The sequence below is a fragment of the Bos taurus genome, chromosome 17 (assembly GCF_002263795.3).
Source record: "Bos taurus isolate L1 Dominette 01449 registration number 42190680 breed Hereford chromosome 17, ARS-UCD2.0, whole genome shotgun sequence".
NCBI classification, from domain to species: Eukaryota; Metazoa; Chordata; class Mammalia; order Artiodactyla; family Bovidae; genus Bos; species Bos taurus.
The window spans coordinates 53,546,122-53,569,556 of record NC_037344.1 but is presented as its reverse complement, the minus strand read 5'-3'; the positions used below and the strand labels follow the sequence as shown (position 1 = coordinate 53,569,556).

At 46.1% G+C, this 23,435-nt stretch overlaps 1 protein-coding gene across 3 annotated transcripts in view; it reads left to right on the top strand.

Annotated features, from left to right (window-relative positions):
* The first annotated feature begins 2,031 nt into the window (after positions 1-2,031).
* Positions 2,032-23,435, top strand: part of TMEM120B (transmembrane protein 120B) — a 46,002-nt gene continuing 24,598 nt past the window's right edge. Inside the window, 2 exon segments of one of the 3 annotated variants that reach the window (NM_001101908.2) lie at positions 2,032-2,208; positions 22,897-23,015. In NM_001101908.2, coding sequence (NP_001095378.1) covers positions 2,140-2,208; positions 22,897-23,015 — 188 coding nt within the window. In that variant the 5' untranslated portion in view covers positions 2,032-2,139. 3 annotated transcript variants of the gene reach the window in all.

Below are 23,435 nucleotides of genomic sequence, written 5' to 3'. Positions count from 1 at the left end.
CTGTCGCTCAGTCTTGTCCAACTCTGCGATCCCATGGATTACAGCATGCCAGGCATCCCTGTCCTTCACTATCTCCCGGAGTTTGCTCAAACTTGTGTCCCTTGAGTCGTTGATGCCATCCAGCCGTCTCATCCTCTGTCGTCCCCTTCTCCTCCTGCTTGGTGACATTTAATTCATCCTTCAAGGCACTGGGTTTCCTTTTTTATCTACTAACCCCAATTAAATAAACTGTTTTCTGTTTTTTTTCCACCATGTGTGTGATTTATACAGGTTTCCAAACTTCATGACACTTTATATCAGAATTCTCAAACTCAACAGTCTCCAGTCCACATGAAATAAGCTGGGGCAGTACAATTGAGCATGGTGGGGACTGTGGTGACTGGCAAGCCCTTTGTGAAGGGGACATCTGTTCATCTGTTCCAGCCCATGGCCAAGTGTGAACATGAGTCCAGGGTACCCAGAGCCTTCCACTTTAAAAAAATTATTTTAATTGGAGGATAATTGCTTTAAGATATGTTGGTTTTTGCTGTACAACAACGTGAATCAGACATAAGTATGCATATGTCCCTTCCCTTTTCAACCTCCCCCCCCTCCATTTTTTTCATGTGGACCGTTTTTAAAGTCTTTGTTGAATTTATTATAATATTCAGTTCAGTTCAGTCGCTCAGTCGTGTCCGACTCTTTGAGACCCCATGAATTGCAGCATGCCAGGCCTCCCTGTCCATCACCAACTCCCGGAGTTCACTCAAACGCACATCCATCAAGTCGGTGATGCCATCCAGCCATCTCATCCTCTGTCGTCCCCTTCTCCTCCTGCCCCCAATCCCTCCCAGCATCAGAGTCTTTTCCAATGAGTCAACGCTTTGCATGAGGTGGCCAAAGTACTGGAGTTTCAGCTTTAGCATCATTCCTTCCAAAGAACTTCTGTTTCTGTTCTGTTTTTTTGGCCATGAGGCATGTGGGCCCTTAATCCAAGGAGGCCGGTGTCCTTGTAGGAGGAGAGGACATGCAGAGACAAGCATGCCGGGAAGGAGAGCCATATGTAACAACAGAACGCAGAGGCTGGAGGGGGTGAAGCTGCAAGCCAAGGACTGCTGAGGTTGGTGACCACCACAAGCTATGAAGAAGCAAGATTCCAAGGAGTATGAATTTGTTGTCTCCTTGATTTCTCAAGTCTAGCCTCCAGAACCATGAGAGAACACATTTCTGTTGTTTAAGTCACCCAGTTTGTGGTATATAACCCAGTTTGTAGTTAGGGCAGCCCTAGGAAACTAATACAGGTGTCATTTGAACTAAGTAGAGAATGATGAGAAAGAGGAAACCAAGTGAAGAGTTACAGGGGAAGAATATTTCATGCAAAAGCAGGAATTAAAAAACAGTGGCTGAAGAGGGGTGAGTAGGAGCTACGCCTGGAAAGCTAGCCAGGGATAGTGCTTGTAGGACCAGGCGGGAGAGGGGATTCAATTAGCAATGAGGTGGTTGTGTTATTTGAATGACAGAAACAGCTGTCAAGCGAGTTACCCAGAGTCTTAGAGGGCAGGATCTAGGATATATTAGTTGCAATAAATAATGACAATATGAGATGACAGGGCCCTTTCTGAGCTTCCCCGCCCTGCCCGGCGACCTTGCTGGATGGTCAATGTCAGTTCTAGCATTTCAGGCCGTGGCTGGCTTCGGCTCCGTTAAGGCAACGCTCCTTCTCCGCAAACTCCTTCCTCCCTCCGACCCCAGACACCCCAAATACACACAATCTAGGTAAAATAAGCTCTACAAATGCGGTTTGCGGCCAACTTCCCCATCCCAGCTGGGCATGAGAGATTCCCTAAAGGCCGAAGCATTTCTAAAGAAACACTGAGAGACCCAGCCAACTCCCGCAAAGGTACAACAATCCCCGCCGCGGGCGCCTGGCGCGCGGGGGCGGGACCGGGGAGGCGCGTGCGCGTGCGCAGGGGGCTGCCTCCCGGCGAGGGGGTGGGGCGGGCGCCTGGGCCGGGGCTGTGACGTCAGGTGCGCGCGTGGCTCGGGCTGCGCAGGAACAGCTGGTCCCTGGGAAGGCGGCTGGCCGGCGGACACGCGTGGGGTGCGGGTGGCTTGCCGCGCCACGCTGCGGGAGCAGCCGCCGCCTACCACCACTGCACCATGTCTGGCCAGCTGGAGCGTTGCGAGCGCGAGTGGCACGAGCTGGAGGGAGAATTTCAGGAACTGCAGGTAGGACCGGACCACCTGGTCCCGAAACTGCTACCTGAAGTGCCGGGTATTTCCTTTCCTGCTTCTCCCAGCCCCGGCCGTGGGAACCATCAAGGCCCGGGCCAGGCCCTGCGGCGGAGGCGAGGGGTTGTTGCCGGTGGTCTGCGTGGGCCAGCCCCCTCCCATCTCCCAGGACTTCACTTTTTCATCCACTTAGGGCGCTGGGTGGAAGCCCCCACAGCTACCCCAGCACCCCCCGCCTTCTCACCGGCTCCTTGCTGCGCGCGCCTCCTTCGCTGCAGAAAGTTGATCTGTGACCTCTGAGGGGAAGTTCCAGGCATGTCCATGTTGGGGAGGCCGGAGGGACCAGGTATGTTCTGGGACTCAAAAGAGAAAGCCCAGTCCCTACCTCCTCAGGGGTCTCCCCTAACCCCACCGCCGCCCACCAGGGTTTGGCGGCTCCACTCCCCTTTTGCTGTGGCGGATCAGCCCTCTCCTCTGACGCTCCATTTTGGGAGATGTGCTTGGGAGCCCTTCACCTTGAGCCCGCAGGCTTTGCTTAGGGGTTAGAGACCCCTGACCTCAGCCTTTGGGGCTCCTGTGTCCCGCCTCTGACGTTGCTGCAGGCCAAGTTTGGCGTCGTGGGTGACATCTGTCACTTCTGACAGCTGGGTTGCCTCCCAGTGATAGAGGCTGCTCCCAGCCCTCACGCTTTGGCCCAGAGCCTTATGCTGGGTGGGGTGAGGTCGAGTATAAGAGAGGCCCCTTGAAAGAACAGCATTGGCATTGCCGCTGCGGGGTCCCTGGCAGGAGGAGTTGTTCCTGAGAGGAGGTTCGCAGAGGCCTCAGCTGCCTATCCTAGTGACTAGAGAGGTCTCTGAAAATCTTGGAGTTGGCTAAGAGAGATGCCTGGGTCTTTTTTTGGGAGATGGGGCTGTTCCCTCCCCAACTACCGGATTGTGTTTGTTTTCTCCAGAGTTGGGCTCTGTTTGCCTGAAATCACATGGAACACCCCCAGCCCACTTCTGCCTAGTCTCAGCTGGGACCAGTGACATTTTGCTTGTCCATGGAGCTCTTGTCTGCAGTTTAATTAGCCGTTTACTGTGTCCAGAGTAGGGGAGGGAGGGGAGATGGGGAAGGGTGTCTGTGATGGGTCTTTCCAGAGCCATCTAGAAGGAAGATGGGTCATAGGTCCGGAAGAATAGAGAAGGGGTGCTGGAGAGACCAAGCAGGGAGAGGAGTGCTGTTTTAGCTGTGAGCAGAGAGTAAGGTACCAGAGCTGGTTCCCAGGGGACCTTTCTGGCTCTCCTGCCATGGAGAAGAGTCAGCTACTTTTTTTTTTTTTTCTCAGTATTTATCTTTATTTTGGCTGTGCCAAGTCTTAGTTGCAGCACTCAGGATCTTCAATCTTCATTGCAATATGTGGGGGATCTTTAGTTGTGGCTCGTGGGATCTAGTTCCCTGATCAGGAACTGAACCCCGGGCCTCTTGCATTGGGAGCGAGGAGTCTTAACCACTGGACCACCAGGGAAGTCCCCACTCAGCTGCTTCTTGCCGCTTTGTCCTGCTGGGCTCTCGGTTATGTCCAACTGTGGACCCATGGAGGGTATTAGGGTCGGGCGTGAGAGAAGAGTTTTGCTGTGTGGAGCTTTTGTTGTTCATAATGCCTTTCCCTGACCCTGCTTTCGGCTAGAAGGAAGAGTCTTAACTCTTCAGAGCTATACAATTAATGCAATTAACAGCAATTAGATAGCTAGTCTTGGCAGGCAGAGGTTGCAAAGGAGACGTTTGATTTGTTGTTATGTTCTTACTTGGCGTCTCTGGGGCTCAAGTGTGTGGGGGACAGAGAGGAATTGGAAATGAATCCTGGATTGTGTCCCCTGGTGCAAGGATTGTAGACGAACTGACTGGGTAGAAACCATGATGTCCCTTGCTCAGGTCTTCAGCACTGGGGCAAGTGGAATGGACTAGGTCCGACTTCTTATCCCTCCCCCCACCCCCCATAATACACGTGAGAACTCTGAACTGAGATGAACATCTCTGGAAAAAGGCATGTAATAGGTAGAGTGTACGTTGTCATTATGTGTGTGTTGGGTGAACTTTCAAATATGAGACATTTGTCGGGGAGCAAGGAGGTCACAACAGGTATACGTTGGGCGGGGGTGCTGATTGGAACTAGAAAAGTTAATGGTAGGAAGGGTCTTTTTCTCCCACCAGAAAATCCCAGTCTATCTTACTTCACCTGTATCTGCTTCAGAATCTGGGATTTGTGGGTGTCATGCTCATATCTCTCTGATTCTGTCTTGCTTGGGATGATGTATAATATCTCTGTGTTTTATCTCTCCTTCCCTTTTGCCAGTGGAGGGAGGAAAGAGGAGATCTAATTTCAGACCCAAAAGGATTTGAAAGATTTCTGGAACTTCCCCCCTCTCCCAACCCCTAAAATGTCAAAATATCTGGGACTTTCTAGAGGAAAGGATCTTTGTTCTTTTGTCTGTGATGTACATCTGCCAGGGCCTCCGTGGACTCAGGGGCAAGGCTGAGTTGCTATGAGGACTTTGGTTTTGGCTGGTTGGGGTTTTGGGTGTGCTGGCTGATTGAGCATTAGTCTGAGACTGGCGCATGTTTGGCCCTGTGGCCTGTGGTGTGACCACAGAAGGTCACTTACAGACGTGGTGGCAGGTGATTTAATGAGCATTTCTTGTCTTGCCTCTCTGGAAACCTGACCTCATCCCTCTGCACCCAGGAAGGAGGTGGCCCGAAGAGGCCTTTCCCTTACCCTGACCTCTCAGAAATGCAGGGGCCTGACAGGACATTACAGAGATTTTTGGCTTTTATTACCAATGAAACAGGTATTCCTTTGGCTGCTGTGTATAGAATAGACATGAGGGGGCCAGGCTGGAAGCAGGAAGATCAGTATTATTTAATTAAAACCCTCTGAAATAGAGCCTGTTATACCCATCTTACAGAGTGAAAAATATACCCCAAAGTATAAGTACTAGAGTCAGGATTCAAATCCAGGCAGGTGAACATCAACATCTATACTCTTAAAAAAATTTTTTTTAAATTTATTTAGGCCATGCCTTGCACTACACAGGATCGTAGTTCCCACATTAGGTACTGAACTGGTGCCTCCTGCATTGGCAGTGTGGAGTCTTAACCACTGGACTGCTGGGGAAGTCCCCAGAGTCTGTACTCTTAACCACGGCCCAAGGCAGGTCTGTGCCCTGGGTACTCTTGTTTCTCTCCCATCTTGCATTATTTTCTAGGCCTCTTTTCCCCTAGAAGTGGGTTGTGTGGAAAGAACTCTGGACAAGGGAATCAGAATTCTTGGGTTCAGGTCTGAATTCTGCTGCTGTCTAGCATCTGACCTTTAGCAAGCTGCCTCTCTGAACTTGAGTTTCTTTGTCGACCAAACAAAGGCTGACAGTAATAGCAGCAACAATAAGAACTAATTGTATGATACATGGATTATTCCATTTAATCTAAACAACAACCTGGCTTTATAGATGAGACTGAGGCTGAGAGATGTTACGTAACTTGAAATTCGTGGAGCCAGAATTTGACCCCAGGCCCGCTGTTTCCATCAGGTATTTTTGGGGTTGAGCTCCAAAAGTATCCTGAGACCTTTGGCTTTAGAAGGAAAGTTTCGGACTTGTGGGGACTAATTTTATTTCTATGGTGCTTTAACATGAAGCATTAGTAAGGGTTCTTAGTTGTAAGTGGCAGAAATCCAATTCAAGCAGCTTTAAGCCAAAAAACTGAAATAGTTTATTGGCTTCTGTATTGGGAAGTCCAGTGGCAAATGGCTTCAGGCAGGGCTGGATCCAGCTTCTCCAGTGATGTTACATGTGCACGTGTGTCTGTGTCCTCTGTCAGCTTTGTTCTCAACCATCTCTCCCATGTTGTGGCAAAGATGAGCTTTGACAGCCCCAGGCTGACATCTACCAGCTTAGCAAACCTCAGAAACAAGCATCTTTTCCCCTGTAATTCTAGCTGGAGTCCCAGGGCTGACTCTCATCGGCCCTACCTGGGTCATGTGATTATCCCTTAACCAGATCCTGTGGCACTGATTGGCTGGGTCTTGGTTAATATGTCCCCCCTGTTGCCCAGGACTGGGATGACTGCTGCTCAAACCACATGAAATAACAGTGGGAGAGGGGTGGTCCCATGAAGGAAAATCAAAGTACTGGTAGTGAAAAAACAAAAACAGAGAAGGATGCCAGACAGCTATCTTTTTAGGAGTAATATTGTAGAAACAGTCTATATCTGTGTTTCACCAACTGTGTTAAGGCACCTCCAAGGAGCTGCAGCAAGCTCACAGGGGCACTATGGGATAATTTAAATTTTCAAGAGAAAGACAATGACATCTGTCACGTACCACTTAAACTGCTAATGGAGTAGTTCACAGCTGCACATTAGATTATGCTACATTCTTTTTAATGATGTCATATCTTTGTGAAGTTGGGGTTTTGGTGCTGATTAAAATCAAGTACTATGTGAAAATCAATTTAGAACAAGAAATGAGGGTGACAGTGTCCAATCTATTCCTAAGGTTTGAGCCTGACAGGCATATACATCCATAAATAATTTTGGTTACTTCAAAATGAAATAAAAATACCCTTGGCAATTTCTGCGTATTCTTTTTTATTTCTTCCAAGAGACTACTGAGTTGTTAGGACATGGATACTTTTCAATTATTTGGCTTCCTTAGTGGCTCAGAGGGTAAAGATTCTGCCTGCAATGCGGAAGACCCAGGTTCGATCCCTAGGTCGGGAAGGTCTCCTGGAGAAGGAAATGGCAACCCACTCCAGTATTCTTGCCTAGAGAATCCCCATGGGCAGAGGAGCCTGGCAGGCTACAGTCCATGGGGTCACAAAGAGTTGGAGACAGCTGAATGACTTCACTTTCACTTTTTCTTCCAATTATTTGGCCTAAGGACTCTGTGAAAAGTTCATTGAGACACTAAGGCAGTGGTAAACCAACAAAGTTAGGGAACCTTTGTTTTATATCCTCATTGTGGTGGTGGTTACACAACTGTATATATTTGCCAAAATTCATTAAATTGTACACCTGAAAATTGGTGAATTGGTATGTGAATTATACCTATAAAGCTGATTTAAAAATACCAGTACATGGCCTGTTACCTATATCTCATGCCCTAGCTCTTTCACAACTGAGGAAACTAAGAAGTGGCAGATTCTAGACGTGAAGTCAGTCTGAGTGTCAAGCCTAATCACTTAATTTTTATGTTACCTGCCTCCCAAATGCCTGACATACTTGCCTATACCTCCACTTACTGTTCCTATAACAGACATTACTAATTGATCCTGGCACGTGACTCAGAATCTTTCCCAGTGTAGAACTGATACAGTTTAGGTGAAGTCAACTTGTCATCTTTGTAGTCTTTCCACTGCCAGTGAGTCTTCGTTCAGTATATTCAGCATTCAGAAATCTTTGTCTGAAGTCAGTTCCTTAGAACTATATAAATGCAATCTCGTGAAAACTTAGCACCAGCCCCAACTATCAGCCACCGTATTTTTGTGGTGGCCATGACTCTGGCAGTCTACTGGGCTATCCACCAGCTTGCAGTGCTCCTAGGCCAGAGCCCTGTCTGAAAATGGCACATGATTCCATTCTGGCACATTTAGTAAATTTTTTTGGCCATGCCATATGGGAGCTTAGTTCCCCGACCAGGTATTAAACCCATTCCCACTGTAGTGGCAGTACAGAGTCTTAACCACTGGCCCGCCAGGGAAGTCTCATTGCCATCAATTCTTGCAATGCATATTGACTCAGGTGTTGTGACTCAGTCAAGTTACGTTAAGAGGGCATCTCCAGGTGTGTCACAGCCGTGCTGGGACCTGGAATCATTAACCTCATCTTCCCACTGGGGCAGAGTTTGTGGCCTCAGAGGACAGGAGAGGTGGCAGATCTCCAAATCCTTCAATGGAAACTCAACTGTTTGTGTCTCCTGTACATGGTATAAAAGGAATGCCAATCAGATATGTGGGAAAGGAGCTATGGGCATCCTAGCTAATGGTGCCAATGTTAGCGTCTGTCTCTGATCTATCCTATATTTTTATAAGTAATACATAGCCACATAGTTAAAAAGTCAAATAGGAAATATGTATAAGCATTCTATAACAGCTAAAATCTGGAAACCTAACTGTCCATCAGGATGGATAATTCCACCAAACATCCGTAGAGTGTGGTATGAAGATGAGAATGAATAAACTAGAACCATATGTATCAACATGGGTAAATGTTTTAAAGAGAAAAGCAACATTGAGTGAAAAGTTGCTAAGCAGGTACGTATAGTATAACATGTATAATATAATTTAAAGCATTCAATACAACACTTATGTTCTGCTTACTGATACGTGTCTATACAGTACAAATACAGACTTTTGCAAGGGAGTGATATGGGTCAGATTCAGTAGAATGGAGATTTGGGCAGGGCCCTAGCAAGAGGCAAATGACTCTTCCGTATGGATCTCTCTGAAAAGAGTTTAAGGACGAGGCTATTTACAGGGGTTTAAAGGGGTTTCCCTGGTGGCTCAGGTAGTAAAGAATCTGCCTGCAATGCGAGAGACCCAGGTTCAATCCCTGAGTCAGAAAGATGCCCTAGAAAAGGGAATGGCTTCCCACTCCAGTATTCTTGCCTGGAGAATTCCATGGACAGAGGAGCCTGGCGGGCTACAGTCCATGGGGTCGTCAAGAGCTGGACACAACGAGGCCCCTGGAGTTGGGACCATCCCAATACTTAAGGGACAGAGGGAAGGGGCAGTCACCGGAGCCTAGTGCAGGGTAAGGAGAGCAGCAGGACTGCAGCTGTAGTGTCAAAAGCCTAGGAAAGTGAGGAGGAGGCAGGGGAACCAATACCCCAGTCTGCCTCTCCTCCTCCCCCCAGTCTTCTGTCCTGGCACCCCGTTGGCTAAGTAGGAGGCAGGGCAAGGGAGCCCAGGAGATGCAGTCCGTAGGGGTCAACCTCTCAGGGCACAGAGGAAGACAAGATTGATCTGGGGTGGGCTTGGGGGTGGAAATAACCAGCCTAGGGGTTCCTCTTGTTGAGGGTAGAGGATGGGAATGCTATGTAGAAAGAATATGTAGGGGCTTTCAACAATTTGTGTACTATTAGTTCTTAAACTGAGGGTGAGAAATGTGGGCATTAATGTTGTTTATTTTCTATTAATTATAGGATTTTCTGACTTTTTCAATATGCCTGAAATATTTCATAGTCAAATGAGCAGGAGACCAGAAAGTCACCTAACAGTACCAAAAGCCTTATTCATAAAAATAGGCTCAATGGGACTTCCCTGATGGTCCAGTGGTTAAGACTCAGCGCTTCCACTGCAGGGGCACGGGTTCAGCATCTGGTTGGGGAGCTAAGATCCCACATGCCGAGAGGTGTGGCTAAAAAAACAAACCCCCCAAAAAAGATTCAGTCATTTATGTGATTACGACCATGCAAATTTCATTTACTGAAGAACTGAGCAGTGTACAATGCTTGTACTTTCTCTTGGGGATTTTTATTACATTTATATAGTCAGCACTTGATTGTTTCCTGGCAGTGTTTGCCTTGTAACTATCTTCCCCGCCCCCCACCCCAAAGCTCTATCTTTAGGTATTTTATCAAGTGGGTCTTTCTTTCCTTTGCTTGGTCTTGAGTTAGACAGCTGGGGGTTGGGACTTGCTCTCAGCCGCAGAACAGAGTCCTTTCTTTCGCAGCTGCCTGTCTGCTCCGGTGCCCCCAGCACTCGGGGTTATTTTTGGAGGTAGCAACTTGAAGTGGGAGTCAGTCGTGTGCTTTATAAGCTGGTACTCCCTGCATTGTGTGCAGACACCAGACTCCCAGTTTTTGGTGAGTGTGCTCTTTTGCTTCAGTCCACTTCTGCCAAGTTTATTTTATTTTATTTACTTTATATTCTGTTTCTTATTGATTTATTTATATGTTTGGCTGCGCGGAGTCTTCCTTGCAGCATGCAGGGTCTTTCAGTTGTAGCATGTGGTATCTAATTCCCCAACCAGGGATTGAACCGTGGGCCCCTTGCATTGGGAGTGCAGAGTCTTAGCCACTAGACCACCAGGAAAGTCCCACTGCTGCCAAGTTTAGAAATAAAAATAGTGGTTTGGTATTTTGGCATTTTCTTTGAGAGTTGGCAAACATACATGTACCATATGACCCAGCAGTTTCATTCCTAGATATCTAACCAAGAGAAGTTGAAATATATATCTACTACCAAGACTTGTGCACGAATGTGCATAGCAGCCTTATTCGTAATAGCCAAAGACTGGAAATAACTTAAATGTCCAACAACTGGTAGATGAGTAAACAAAATATGGTATAAATGCTGTGGTGTGATAAAAAAGTGGATACATGCCACAACAGAAATACACCTCAAAAACACGATTCTTTGTGAAAGAACCAGACACAAAACTGCATCTTATATGATTCCTCTGATGTGAAATGCCCGGAAAAGACAAATCTATAGAGTCCGAAGGTGGGTTAGTGGTTGCCAGGAGCTGGGAGGAAGAAGAGTGGGGAGTGAGTGTGGATAAACACTAGAGATCTTATTGGGTGACGGAAAGTTCTGAAACTGGACGTGGTAATAGTTGCACCACTTGATAAATGTATAAAAATCACTTAATTGTACACTTAAAATGAGAATTTGATGACATATAAGTTATACCCAATAAAGTTGTTAAAAAATAATGGTTTAGGTTCTTGCTTTGGCAGAAAAACACCCAATATGGTTGTTCAGAGATCTGCATTTTAAAGTGCCTGTTTAGTTACTGGCTTGATGAAGGATTTATTCATCAGGCTCCAAGTTTTTTGGCACTGGATGACAGTGCCCAGGGCAAGAGCTTGGTAATGAGTCCAAGATTTATGGCTTCTCTTCTTACCTGGTGTGGTTAACTTTTCCCAGAAGGGAGGCTCTGTTCTTTGGCATATTAATCTAGATTCTGACCCCTGCCTCATTTTTAAATTAGCTAATTTTATTTGACTGTACCGGGTCTTAGTTGGGGCATGTGGGATATTGTCTTCCTTTCTGCACTCGGGATCTTTAGTTGTGGCATGCGAACTCTTAATTGCAGCAAATGGGGTCTAGTTCCCTGCCTGGGGATCAAACCTGGACCCCCTGCATTGTTAGTGCAAAGTCTTAGTCACTGGACCACCAGGGAAGTCCCTGCCACTGGCCTCTTAAATGGAGACACTCAACCCAAATTGGCAAAGCCAAACAGAATAAAATGGCATTTGTTCACTTATATTACTTAGGACCTCAAAGGTGTACCACCTTCAGATATAAGCTGATCCAGGAGCTTAAATGAAACCATCAGGGCTCAGTTTACCCTTCCATTCTGTTTTCCTCTCAATTGGGTTCATTCCCAGGCAGCTAATGGCAGCCCCATTAGCTCTGGGCTCATATCCTACTATCTTCAAAACGAGTGGCAAAAAAGTTTCTTTTTTTTCCCCTTTTTTCCAACAGTTCTGATAAAAAAGTCCCACAACTGAGTGTGATTGGTTTTGAATGCTCGTCCCTGAGTCAACCAGCTGGGTCAGGAGGGTGATGTTCTGATTGGCCAGGCCTGGGTCATTTGCCTTGGAACCTGGGGCAAGGTCCACTCTGTTCCTAGCCAGATCTCATGGACTCAGTGTCAGGGAGGGAGGATCTCCAAAGAAATTACAGGGAATTAACCAGAAAGGGAATAGCTGCCGAGCTGGCAAAAACAACAGAAGGCTTCCATCTGGTGACTAGTTGCGTTCAAGACCATAGGGGCTGGTTGGTTGAAAGGCAGGGTTGGCTTGCCTCCGTGTGGCTCACTCCTGGAAAAAGCATCTCAAAGCACAGGTCCAGCTGAGGGTCTTCTGGAGACATCCTCAGGAGTGGAGGACAGGGTCTCTGAGGGAAGACAGGAATTGTGTTTCTTCCCCCCGTCCTGCCCCCTCCCAGAAACACCACAAAGACAGTCCTATCAAGAGACAGCTGTCGTGAAATGGTTCAGCCTCTCTGGAAAATGATATGGCAGTTCTTTAAAAAAAAAAAATTAAGCTGTGTGATTAATTACCATATGATCCAGAAATTCTGCTTCTGAATACACACACACACACACACACACACACACATATACCCCAAAGAATTAAAAGCAAGGACTCGAACAAATATATATATACATCCATGTTCATAGTAACATTATTCACAATATCCAAAAGATGGAAGCAACCCAGGTGTGCATCGACAGACGGGTGGATAAAATGTGCTATATACATACTGTGGGCTATTGTTCAGCCTTAAAGAGGAAGGAACTTCTGATACATTCTGCAGTGTGGATGGACCTTGAAGACATTATGCTGTGTTTAAATGTCAGGCACAAAAATATAAATACTGTATGAGTCAACTTGTATGAGGTACTTAGAGGAGTCATATTCATAGAGGTAGAAAGAATGGTAGAGGACTTCCCAGGTGGCACAGTGGGTACGCACCCGCTTGCCAATGCAGGAGACACGGGTTTGATCTCTGTTCTGGGAAGATCCCACGTGCCTCAGAGTAACTAAGCCCTCGAGTTGTAACTACTGAGCCCACGAGCTGCAACTGCGGAAGCCCACTTGCCTAGAACCTGCACACCATAACGAGAGGCCATTGCAATGAGGAGCCTGAGCACTGCAACAGAGAGTGGCCCCTGCTCGCCACGATTAGAGAAAGCCTGTTCAAAACAGTGAAGACCCAGCGTAGCCAAAAATGAATAAGAAAAGAGAGTGGAGGTTGTCAGGGGCTGAGGGGAACAGGAAACTGAGTTATTGGGTGATGGGTTCAGAGTTTCAGTTGAGATGATGAAAGAGTTCTGGAGATGGATGGCAAATAATGTGAACATATTTGATGTCACTGAGTTGTACACATAAAATGGTTAAGGTGGTAAGTTTTGTGTGTATTTTATTGCAGTTAGAAAAATTTTAATGATTAACATGGTAAGTTTTATATATATTTTACCACAGTTGAAAAAAGACTGAGAGACAACTGTCTGGGAAAAGGACAGAATCCACGAAGTGAGTTGATAATCTTTCCTGCTGCTGGTGTGACTGCACAAGGTGGAATCAGCAGAGGCTGGGCGTGGGTGAGGAATGCCCTGGGAACAGAGAGTGTGTCACACTAAGGGCCTTGTTGCCACTTCACATTGTCCTCGAGGCTGACAAATCCTGAGCCTGGAGCAGAGGACAGGGTGGACAGAAGTGTGGTCTCCAGTATCAGATCTCCCTTAGGAAGTGGCCCTAGCCAATGACAGAGAACTGTTAGGAGTCAGGAATGACTGTATGTGCCTGGGGACACAATTATGAGAAGGGCCATGGACTCCAGTCTGATGTTTTAAGAGTGGGCAGAAAATACCACCAGCGGAGCATTATTGTTGTTTAGTCGCTAAGTCGGGTCTGACTCTTTGCAAGTCCCCATGGACTACAGTACGCCAGGCTTCCCTGTCCTTCACTATCTCCCAGAGTTTGCTGAAACTCATATTCATTGAGTCGGTGATGCCATCCAACCATCTCATCCTCTGTTGCCCCCTTCTTCTCCTGCCTTCAGTCTTTCCCAGCATCAGGGTCTTTTCCAGTGAGACGGCTCTTCACATCAGGTGGCCAAAGTACTGGAGCTTCAGCATTAGGTGAAGTATGGAGCATTGCATGCACGTGTGCTAAGTAGCTTCAGCCATGTCTGACTCTGTGCAACCCTATGGACTGTAGCCTGCCAGGCTCCTTTGTCCATGGGATGCTCCAGGCAAAAATACTGGAATGGGTTGCCATTTCCTTCTTCGGGGATCTTCTGGACCCAGGGATCGAAGCTGCATCTCTTACGTCTACCTGCATTGGCAGGTGGGTTCTTTTACCATTACACCACCTGGGAAGCCCATGGAGGCATTAGGAAGCGCCTTTAAGAAAGTCAGTGGGGATACGCTGAGTGTTGGTGAGTGTGGTCAGCTGTTGTATGCTGTGGGTGGGAGCATAAATTGGCACAGCCACTCTGTGGGCAGTTTGCCAAGACAGGTTAAAAGTAAAAACAAGCCTGTACGCCATGACCCAGCAATTCCACGTCTCTTCCCCAGAGACACTTGTGTGTGTGCCCAAGGAGACAGTGCAAGGATATTAATCATTGTTGCATTGTTGGTTATTGTCAGAGACTGGAAACAACCTAGTGATAGGAAAATGGCTAAATAAACTGTTGTCTGTTCATAGTATGAAGGACTGAACAGGACTAAAAATGAAGCACATCTGTATAGTCTTCTTTTTTTCTTCTTCTTTTCAATTAATTAATTTGGCTCTGCCAGTCTCAGTTGTGGCACGCAGGATCTTTGATCTTCGTTGCGGCATGTGAACTCTTAGTTGTGGCTTGTGGGATCTAGTTCCCTGACCCCGGATCAAACCTGGGCCCTCTGTGTTGAGGGTGTGGAGTCTTAGCCACCGGACCACCAGGGAAGTCCCTATCTATGTATTCTTATGTGGATAGATCTATAAGACATATTATTGAGTGAGAAAAGAAGGCTGTGAAATCATATCTATATTCTGATACTGTTGATATATTAAAAAAAAATCAAAAGTATGTGCTTTAGGGTATAAGCTATGCTGCTGTAGCAAAGAGATCCCCTAATAAAGTGGTTTAAATGAGATAGCTTCTTCCTTTCTCACATAGTAGTTCAGACGGGTGCTGAGTTATCCATTGGCCAGTTATCCATTGGCATAAAGCAACAGTAATTGCATTTTGCTCATGGATTCTGGGAGTCAGGAATTTAGGCAGGGCATGGTGGGAATGGCTTGACTGTGTTCCACAAGGTCAGAGGCCTTAGCTGGGAAGATGCAAATGGTTGGAGCTGGAATTATCTGGAGGTTTCTTGACCCTCATATCTGCCTGAACTGAATGACAAGAAGATTTATCTTAGTTGTGGCTGTTGATGAGATCAGACTGCTGTCATGTGGCTTCTCTAAGTGGTTAGGGTTTCCATGCAGCATGGTGGCCTTAGAGTCATGGAACGTTTTGTTCCAGAAGCTAGTGTTCCAGCAAAGAAGGTGCAAACGCAATGGCCCTCTGTGATTTTTTCTCAGAAATGGTATAGTGTCAGTTCTGCCGTTTTTAAAAAATTGAGATAAAGTTGATATATTATATGTTTTAGGTGTATAATATAGTGATTCACATTGTTAAAGGGTAGACTTGACTTATGATAAAATGCTGGCTGTATTCCCTGTGCTGCACAGTGCATCCTGAGAGCTTGTTTATTTATTGCATAGTGGTTTGCATCTCAGTCCCCCTACCCCGGTATTGCCCCTCTCCCCTTTGCTCTCCCCACTGGTAACCACTAGTTTGTTCTCTGTGAGTCTGTTTCTTTTTTGTTATATTCACTAGTTTGTTGTATTTTTTATATTCCACATATAAGTGATATCATATAGCATTTCTCTTTCTCTGTCTGACATATTATTAAACATAATGCCCTCCAAGTCCATCCATGGCGAAAATGTCATTCTTTTTTTATGGGTGCATAGTATTCCTGTGTGTGTGTGTGTGTGTGTGTGTGTGTGTGTACCACATCTTTTTTATCCATTCTTCTGCTGATGGACATTTAGGTTACTTCCGTATCTTGGCTATTATAAATAATGCTGCTATGAACATTGAGGTGCATGTATCTTTTTGAATTAGTGTTTTCATTTCCTTCAGATACAGACCCAGGAGTGAAAGTGCTGGATCATATGGTAGGTCTATTTTTAGTTTTTTTGAGAAACCTCCATACTGTTCCCACAGTGGCTGCACCAATTTATATTCCCACCAACAGTGTGCAAAGGTTCCCTTTCCTCCACATCCTTGCCAGCATTTGTTATTTGAGGTCTTTTCAATGATAGCCATTCTGACAGGTGTGAGGTGATATCTCCCTGTGGTTTTAATTTGCATTTCCTTGATATTAGTGATGTTGAGCATCTTTTCATGTGCCTGTTGGCCATCTGTATGGCTTCTTTAGAAAAATGTCTATTCAGATCTTCTGTCCATTTTTTAATTGGGCTGTTTGTTTTTGGGGGTACTTCTGACATATTTGACAGAAGAACTGTACAAAAAAGATCTTCATGACCCAGATAATCATGATGGTATGATCACTTACCTAGAGCCAGACATCCTGGAATGTGAAGTCAAGTGGGCCTTAGAAAGCATCACTACGAACAAAGCTAGTGGGGGTGATGGAATTTCAGTTGAGCTATTTCAGATCCTGAAAGATGATGATGTGAAAGTGCTGCACTCAATATGCCAGCAAATTTGGAAAACTCAGCAATGGCCACAGGACTGGAAAAGGTCCGTTTTCATTCCAATCCCAAAGAAAGGCAATGCCAAAGAATGCTCAAACTACCGCACAATTGCACTCATCTCACACGCTAGTAAAGTAATGCTCAAAATCCTCCAAGCCAGGCTTCAGCAATACGTGAACCATGAACTTCCTGATGTTCAAGCTGGTTTTAGAAAAGGCAGAGGAACCAGAGATCAAATTGCCAACATCCACTGGATCATGGAAAAAGCAAGAGAGTTCCAGAAAAACATCTATTTCTGCTTTATTGACTATGCCAAAGCCTTTGACTGTGTGCATCACAATAAACTGTGGAAAATTCTGAAAGAGATGGGAATACCAGACCACCTGACCAGCCTCTTGAGAAACCTATGTGCAGGTCAGGAAGCAACAGTTAGAACTGGACATGGAACAACAGACTGGTTCCAAATAGGAAAAGGAGTACGTCAAGGCTGTATATTGTCACTCTGCTTATTTAACTTATATGCAGAGTACATCATGAGAAACACTGGGCTGGAAGAAGCACAAGCTGGAATCAAGATTGCCAGGAGAAATATCAATAACCTCAGATATGCAGATGACACCACCCTTATGGCAGAAAGTGAAGAGGAACTGAAAAGCCTTTTGATGAAAGTGAAAGAGAATAGTGAAAAAGTTGGCTTAAAGCTCAACACTCAACATTCAGAAAACTAAGATCATGACATCTGGTCCCATCACTTCATGGGAAATAGATGGGGAAACAAGTGGAAACAGTGTCAGACTTTATTTTTTGGGGCTCCAAAATCACTGCAGATGGTGACTGCAGCCATGAAATTAGAAGACGCTTACTCCTTGGAAGGAAAGTTATGACCAACCTAGATAGCATATTCAAAAGCAGAGACATTACTTTGCCAACAAAGGTCCATCTAGTCAAGGCTATGGTTTTTCCTGTGGTCACGTATGGATGTAAGAGTTGGACTGTGAAGAAAGCTGAGTGCCAAAGAATTGATGCTTTTGAACTGTAGTGTTGGAGAAGACTCTTGAGAGTCCCTTGGACTGCAAGGAAATCCAAGCAGTCCATCCTAAAGGAGATCAGTCCTGGGTGTTCTTTGGAAGGAATGATTCTAAAGCTGAAACTCCAGTACTTTGGCCACCTCATGCAAAGAGTTGACTCATTGGAAAAGACTCTGATGCTTGGAGGGATTGGGGGCAGGAGGAGAAGGGGACGACAGAGGATGAGATGGCTGGATGGCATCACCGACTCGATGGACGTGAGTTTGGGTGAACTCCGGGAGTTGGTGATGGATAGGGAGGCCTGGCGTGCTGTGATTCATGGGGTCACAAAGAGTCGGACACGACTGAGCGACTGAACTGAACTGAACAGACATATTGTATTGGTCAGAGCAGCCACAAGCCTACTTGTATTTAAGGAGACTGAAAAGAGATACCACTTCTCTATGTGAGGAGTGCTAAAGGACTGGTGGTCATGTTTTAAAAGAAGATCCAGGTTGGTGTGGCTGAGGAGGGCACTGTGGGCTTTGTCATTTGTACCATGTAGCTTCCATTTCCGATTTCAAGGTAACTGGATCCATTGTTGCTATATGCCGCCAGGGAAAGAAAGAGTGGAGGGCAAGCCGTTACTTAGAAAAATGTGGTTTAGTTATTCTTGGCAGAAAATGTTGCCTTGAAACTGCCTTGTCGCAGTGAAAACTGAACAGTTAGAAAGAGCAGGTGTAGTGGTTAAAAAAAAATGTAGTTCAGAACTTACATCCCTTCTGCTTCCAACCCATTGGCTAACACTTGGTTGTATTCCTACACGTAGCTGCAAAGGAGGCTGGGCAATGTCTATAGCTGGACAGCCACGTGCTGGCTATGTCTTGGTGGGGTCCTGTTATTAAAAGGAAACCAAGGAGGGCTTCTCTGAGGGTCCAGTGGTTGAGTGTCTGCTCCCAATGTAGGGGATACAGGTTTGATCCCTGAATGGGGAGCTAAGATCCTACATGCCTCATGTGCCACGTGGTGTGGGGCAAAAAAACAAAAAACTGAGATGTAATAAATACTCAAACTCTTTATTTAAAAAAAGGAAACAAAGGAGAATAAGTATTAGGGACAATTAGTTTTTGCAACAGTGAGCATTTTTCGTATGTATGTTAAGTGTGTATATATATATATATATATAGGTCTGTGTGGAACATAGAAATACACAGATACAGAGAATACAGTCTAGAAGAAACGTAACAGTGGTTACTTCTGGAGAAGTTGGAGGAGACAGGATAGGGGTCTATTCAAAGTCAACTCTAGCTGTAGCTGTAGTGTTTTCATTTTTAACGAGGATAATGTCCTTATGTTTACTTGTGAAATTAAATATTAATTCAAGCTGAAGAGGGCCCGGTGAGCATCTGTCTGTTGATGTTGTGGTCTGGTCTTATCTCACTGTCCGGGGGCCTGACACCCAAGAGTGCCGGGAGGTGGTGTGGTGTTTCACCTTCCGTTGCTGGGGACTCCAAATCCAAAGGCGTCACTTTCTCAAAGGCTGTGTAGTTGGGGGTCTCTCTGCACCCATCCTCCACGTCCAGTTCTGGAGAGTTGCCTTTCTTACCCGCAGACACTGGTTGAACACTGAGGACTGTTTCAGCGCTGAAGCCTCTTTCTGTACAGATTATTCATTCATTACAGGTAGGAAGCTGGTCACTGTACAATGGAGAAGACAGATGGCCACCATCTCCCCCAAGCAATCAGAGTTAACATCACAGACTCCACATCCCTTCTCATGGGAGACACTGAGGACCCAGTGTCACTTGAGTGGCATGTCTGTCCCAGATGCATATTCAAAATTCAATCATGAGGAAATATCAGACAAACCAAGGCAGAGGGACATTCTCCAAAACAACTGGACTGAACACTTTAGAAGCGCTGATATTCCCAAGACAGAAGTTGAGGAGCTGGTCTAGACTAAAGGAGACCAAAGAGATATGAACAACAATACAAGGCATAAGACAGAATTGGGTCCAGGGTCTGGGGAGAAATTGCCATCCAGAGATAGTTCACAGGACTTCCCTGGTGGGCCAGTGGTTAAGAATCCGCCTGCCAGTGCAGGGGATACAGGTTGATCCCTGGTGTGGGAAGATCCCACATGTGAGGAGCATCTAAGCCCACACGTCATAACTGTTGAGCCCGTGCTGTAGAACCCAGGCTCCGCAACAAGAGCAGCCACCGCAGTGAGAAAGACGAGCGCTGCACCTAGAGAGTAGCTGCTGCTTGTAGCAACTAGAGAAAGCCTGCATGCAGCAACCAAGACCCCACACAGCCATAGAGAAATAGTGATTAAAAAAGAAAGCGTTCACATCCAAACTTGAATTTGGATGGTATTTGAGGCCACAGTAGTGTATTGTATCAAAGTAACATTTTCTATATTTGATAGTTAGATGTATAAGAGAATGTCATGTCCTTAGGAAATATGCATTGAAGTATTTAGGAGTAAAGAAGCCTATTGTCTACAAGTAACTCCCAAATGATTTAGAACAGAAATAGTCAGACTCTTGACAAAAAGGTCAAGTAGTGAGGATTCTGGGCTTTGCAGGCCATGTGGTCTCTGTCACAGCCACACTTGCTCCATTGCTGTGGTGCTGCAGACGACATATAAATGAATGGGCGTGGCGGTGCTCCAGTGGTGCTGCAGACGGCATGTAAATGAATGGGCGTGGCGGTGCTCCAGTGGTGCTGCAGACGACATGTAAATGAATGGGCGTGGCGGTGCTCCAGTGGTGCTGCAGACGACATGTAAATGAATGGGCGTGGCGGTGCTCCAGTGGTGCTGCAGACGACATGTAAATGAATGGGCGTGGCGGTGCTCCAGTGGTGCTGCAGACGACATGTAAATGAATGGGCGTGGCGGTGCTCCAGTGGTGCTGCAGACGACATGTAAATGAATGGGCGTGGCGGTGCTCCAGTGGTGCTGCAGACGACATGTAAATGAATGGGCGTGGCGGTGCTCCAGTGGTGCTGCAGACGACATGTAAATGAATGGGCGTGGCGGTGCTCCAGTGGTGCTGCAGACGACATGTAAATGAATGGGCGTGGCGGTGCTCCAGTGGTGCTGCAGACGACATGTAAATGAATGGGCGTGGCGGTGCTCCAGTGGTGCTGCAGACGACATGTAAATGAATGGGCGTGGCGGTGCTCCAGTGGTGCTGCAGACGACATATAAATGAATGGGCGTGGCGGTGCTCCAGTGGTGCTGCAGACGACATATAAATGAATGGGCGTGGCTGTGCTCCAGTGAAATGGGTATTTATTCATGGATTCCAGAGTTTCAATTTCATGTATGTTTTACATGTCACGAAATATTCTTCTTTTGATCTTTTGCAGTGAGACAAAAATCATTTCTAGCTTACTGCCTGTACAAAATCAGGTGGCCAGATTTGGCCAGTGGGTTTATTGATGCCTGATACAGATAAAGACTACACGCACACACAAACACACACATGGGAAGAAAGCAAATATATCATAATGCTAATAGTTGGTGAATCTGGGCAAAAGGTGTAAGGGGAGTTCTTTGCACTCTTACAAATCTTTCAGAAGTGTGAGATTAGTTAAAAATTAAAAGCTAAATTTTAAAAAATGAGACACGGTTTTCCTCTCTGGGGGCTCAGGAAGGAGAGAATGAGGAAACTGTTTAAATCCAGGGGACTGAGCCCTCTGTCAACTGAGGGCCAAAGGAGATAGGCTCAGAGCATTCTTCCGTGTTGCTCCTAAGTGTTATCTATTCACTTCATTGCCTTCATTTTTTTCTTATTTTTGAGCTTAACTTTCATATCTAGGAACCTGCTTGGCAGACATGAGAGTTTAGGCTATGGGCCTCATTGCCCATCCCTTTTTCCTCTCTGCTAATACAGTTCTCTACCACCCAAGCAGACAGCCACTTTAAATATGGCCATTGGATTATTGTTTTTTATTTTATGGTCCCCGTACCCTCATATTGTTCTCTCTAGATTGTTGGTATTTGTCTTAGATTACCAGGACTCTGGAGGAGACTGGTTGTTTCCCTGCATAGGGCACTACCCAGGGGGAGGTGTGCTGTGGCAGTAATGTCGAGAAGATCCTTTGTTCCATTCTCCCTGCCGTGGGGAGCACTGTCTTGTATTTCCTCTGGCCTTGTGGTCCCGAATGGTTATTTCCAGGAGTAAGATATTGAGTGTATTGGAGTGGCTGTGCCTGGGATAAGGAGGGTTGACTTAAAGGGAGGAGGTATGTCTTTTTCTTAATTGTCTTAGCAAGAACTGTCTTCATTGCCAAGATCAGAAACCCAACCCAAACTGGACTAACCAGAAAGGAATTTATTAACTCATATAACTAAGAGTATTAGTGTTGCATTCAGACTTGGTTGGATTCAAGCGCTGAAATGATGCTGTAAGAATGCTGTCTCTTACTGTGTCCCAATTCTGTTTTCCTGTTTGGCTTCATTCTTCTTTTTAAAAAATTATATTTATTTGGCTGCATCAGGTCTTAGTTGTGGCACATGGGATCTTCAATCTTCTCTGTGACATGGGGATCTTTAGTTGTGGCAGTTGCAGCATGTGGGATCTAGTTTCCTGACCAGGGATCGAACCCTGGCCCCCTGCATTGGGAGCATGAAGTCTTAGCTAATGGACCCCCAGGGAAGTTCCCAGCATTCTTAGGCAGGCTCTCCACACTCAATAGCCCCAGGTGTGCCTTCTACCAGAGTAACAAACCCAGGAGAAAGAGGGCATCTCTAAATCAATACTTGTAGGTGAAGTCCCAGAGCTGACTCTCATTGGCTCAGTTTGAGCCATGAATCCACCTATGAACCAGTCAGTTATTGGGGGGATTGGAGAATACTGATTGGCTAGGCCTGGGTCACATGACCACGCTTGGTTATGGGCACTGTTAGCTCTGTTCAAACCACCTGGACCAAGAATTGACAAGAGGTGGCTGGCCCCTCAGAGGCATATTTGGTTTCTGTTCCCATCAGAAAAGACAGAACCTGCACAGAAAAAAACAGCAGTTCCTTATTTCACTAGTGCTGCCTTCCCCAAATCCAGTCCCAGTTTTATAAGTTAGATCTTTAATAGGTGTACTTGTATCATCTTAACTGTCAAACTGGATTCTATAGTCACAAAGAGCTGACTCATTGGAAAAGACCTTGATGCTGGGAAAGATTGAAGGCAGAAGGAGAAGGGGGCAGCAGAGGATGAGATGGTAGCATCACTGAATGAATTTGAGCAAACCCTGGGAGATCGTGAAGGGCAGGGAAGCCTGGTGTGCTACAGTTCCTGGGGTCAAAAAAACTCAAGTCAGACATGACTTAGTGACTGAACAATAATATACTCAGACACAAGCAGACTGAAAAATAACCTCTTTATGTTTTCCTGCACACCCTGCCCGGGCTCTTCTATCCCTCAGGAAACTCACAGGATCTACAAGCAGAAGCTGGAGGAACTGAATGCACTCCAGACTTCATGTAGCAGCTCCATCAACAAGCAGAAGACAAGACTGAAGGACCTGAAACTCACACTCCAGAGGTAGGCGGGCTGCAACTCAGAGGCTCCCCTGGCTTTTAGGGACAGAATCTCAACTCAAAACTGGCTTGAGCCGAGAATGGAAATTTTAATGGAAAAAAACAGAAGTGGCTTCAAGCATCACTGGATCCAGGGGGTCAAAGGGTGTTTTCAGGAATTTGGTTTTTTTCCTCTCAGTTCTGCCTTCCTCTAGATTGGCTTCACTCTCTGGCTGAGATGGTCACTGAGATAGCCACCAGCAGTGCCAGGCTGTTATCTTCTTGGCCTTTCTTCCTACTGGCTTGGCCACCCCAGCAGAATGAGAATTGTCTTTCAGCCCAAGTGCTAGGTGTGAGTCTCATTGGCTGGAACTGGTCATGTGACCATCTGTGAACCAATCATTGAGACTCGGTTTATATAAGACTTGGGGGCTACCCTGGTGAC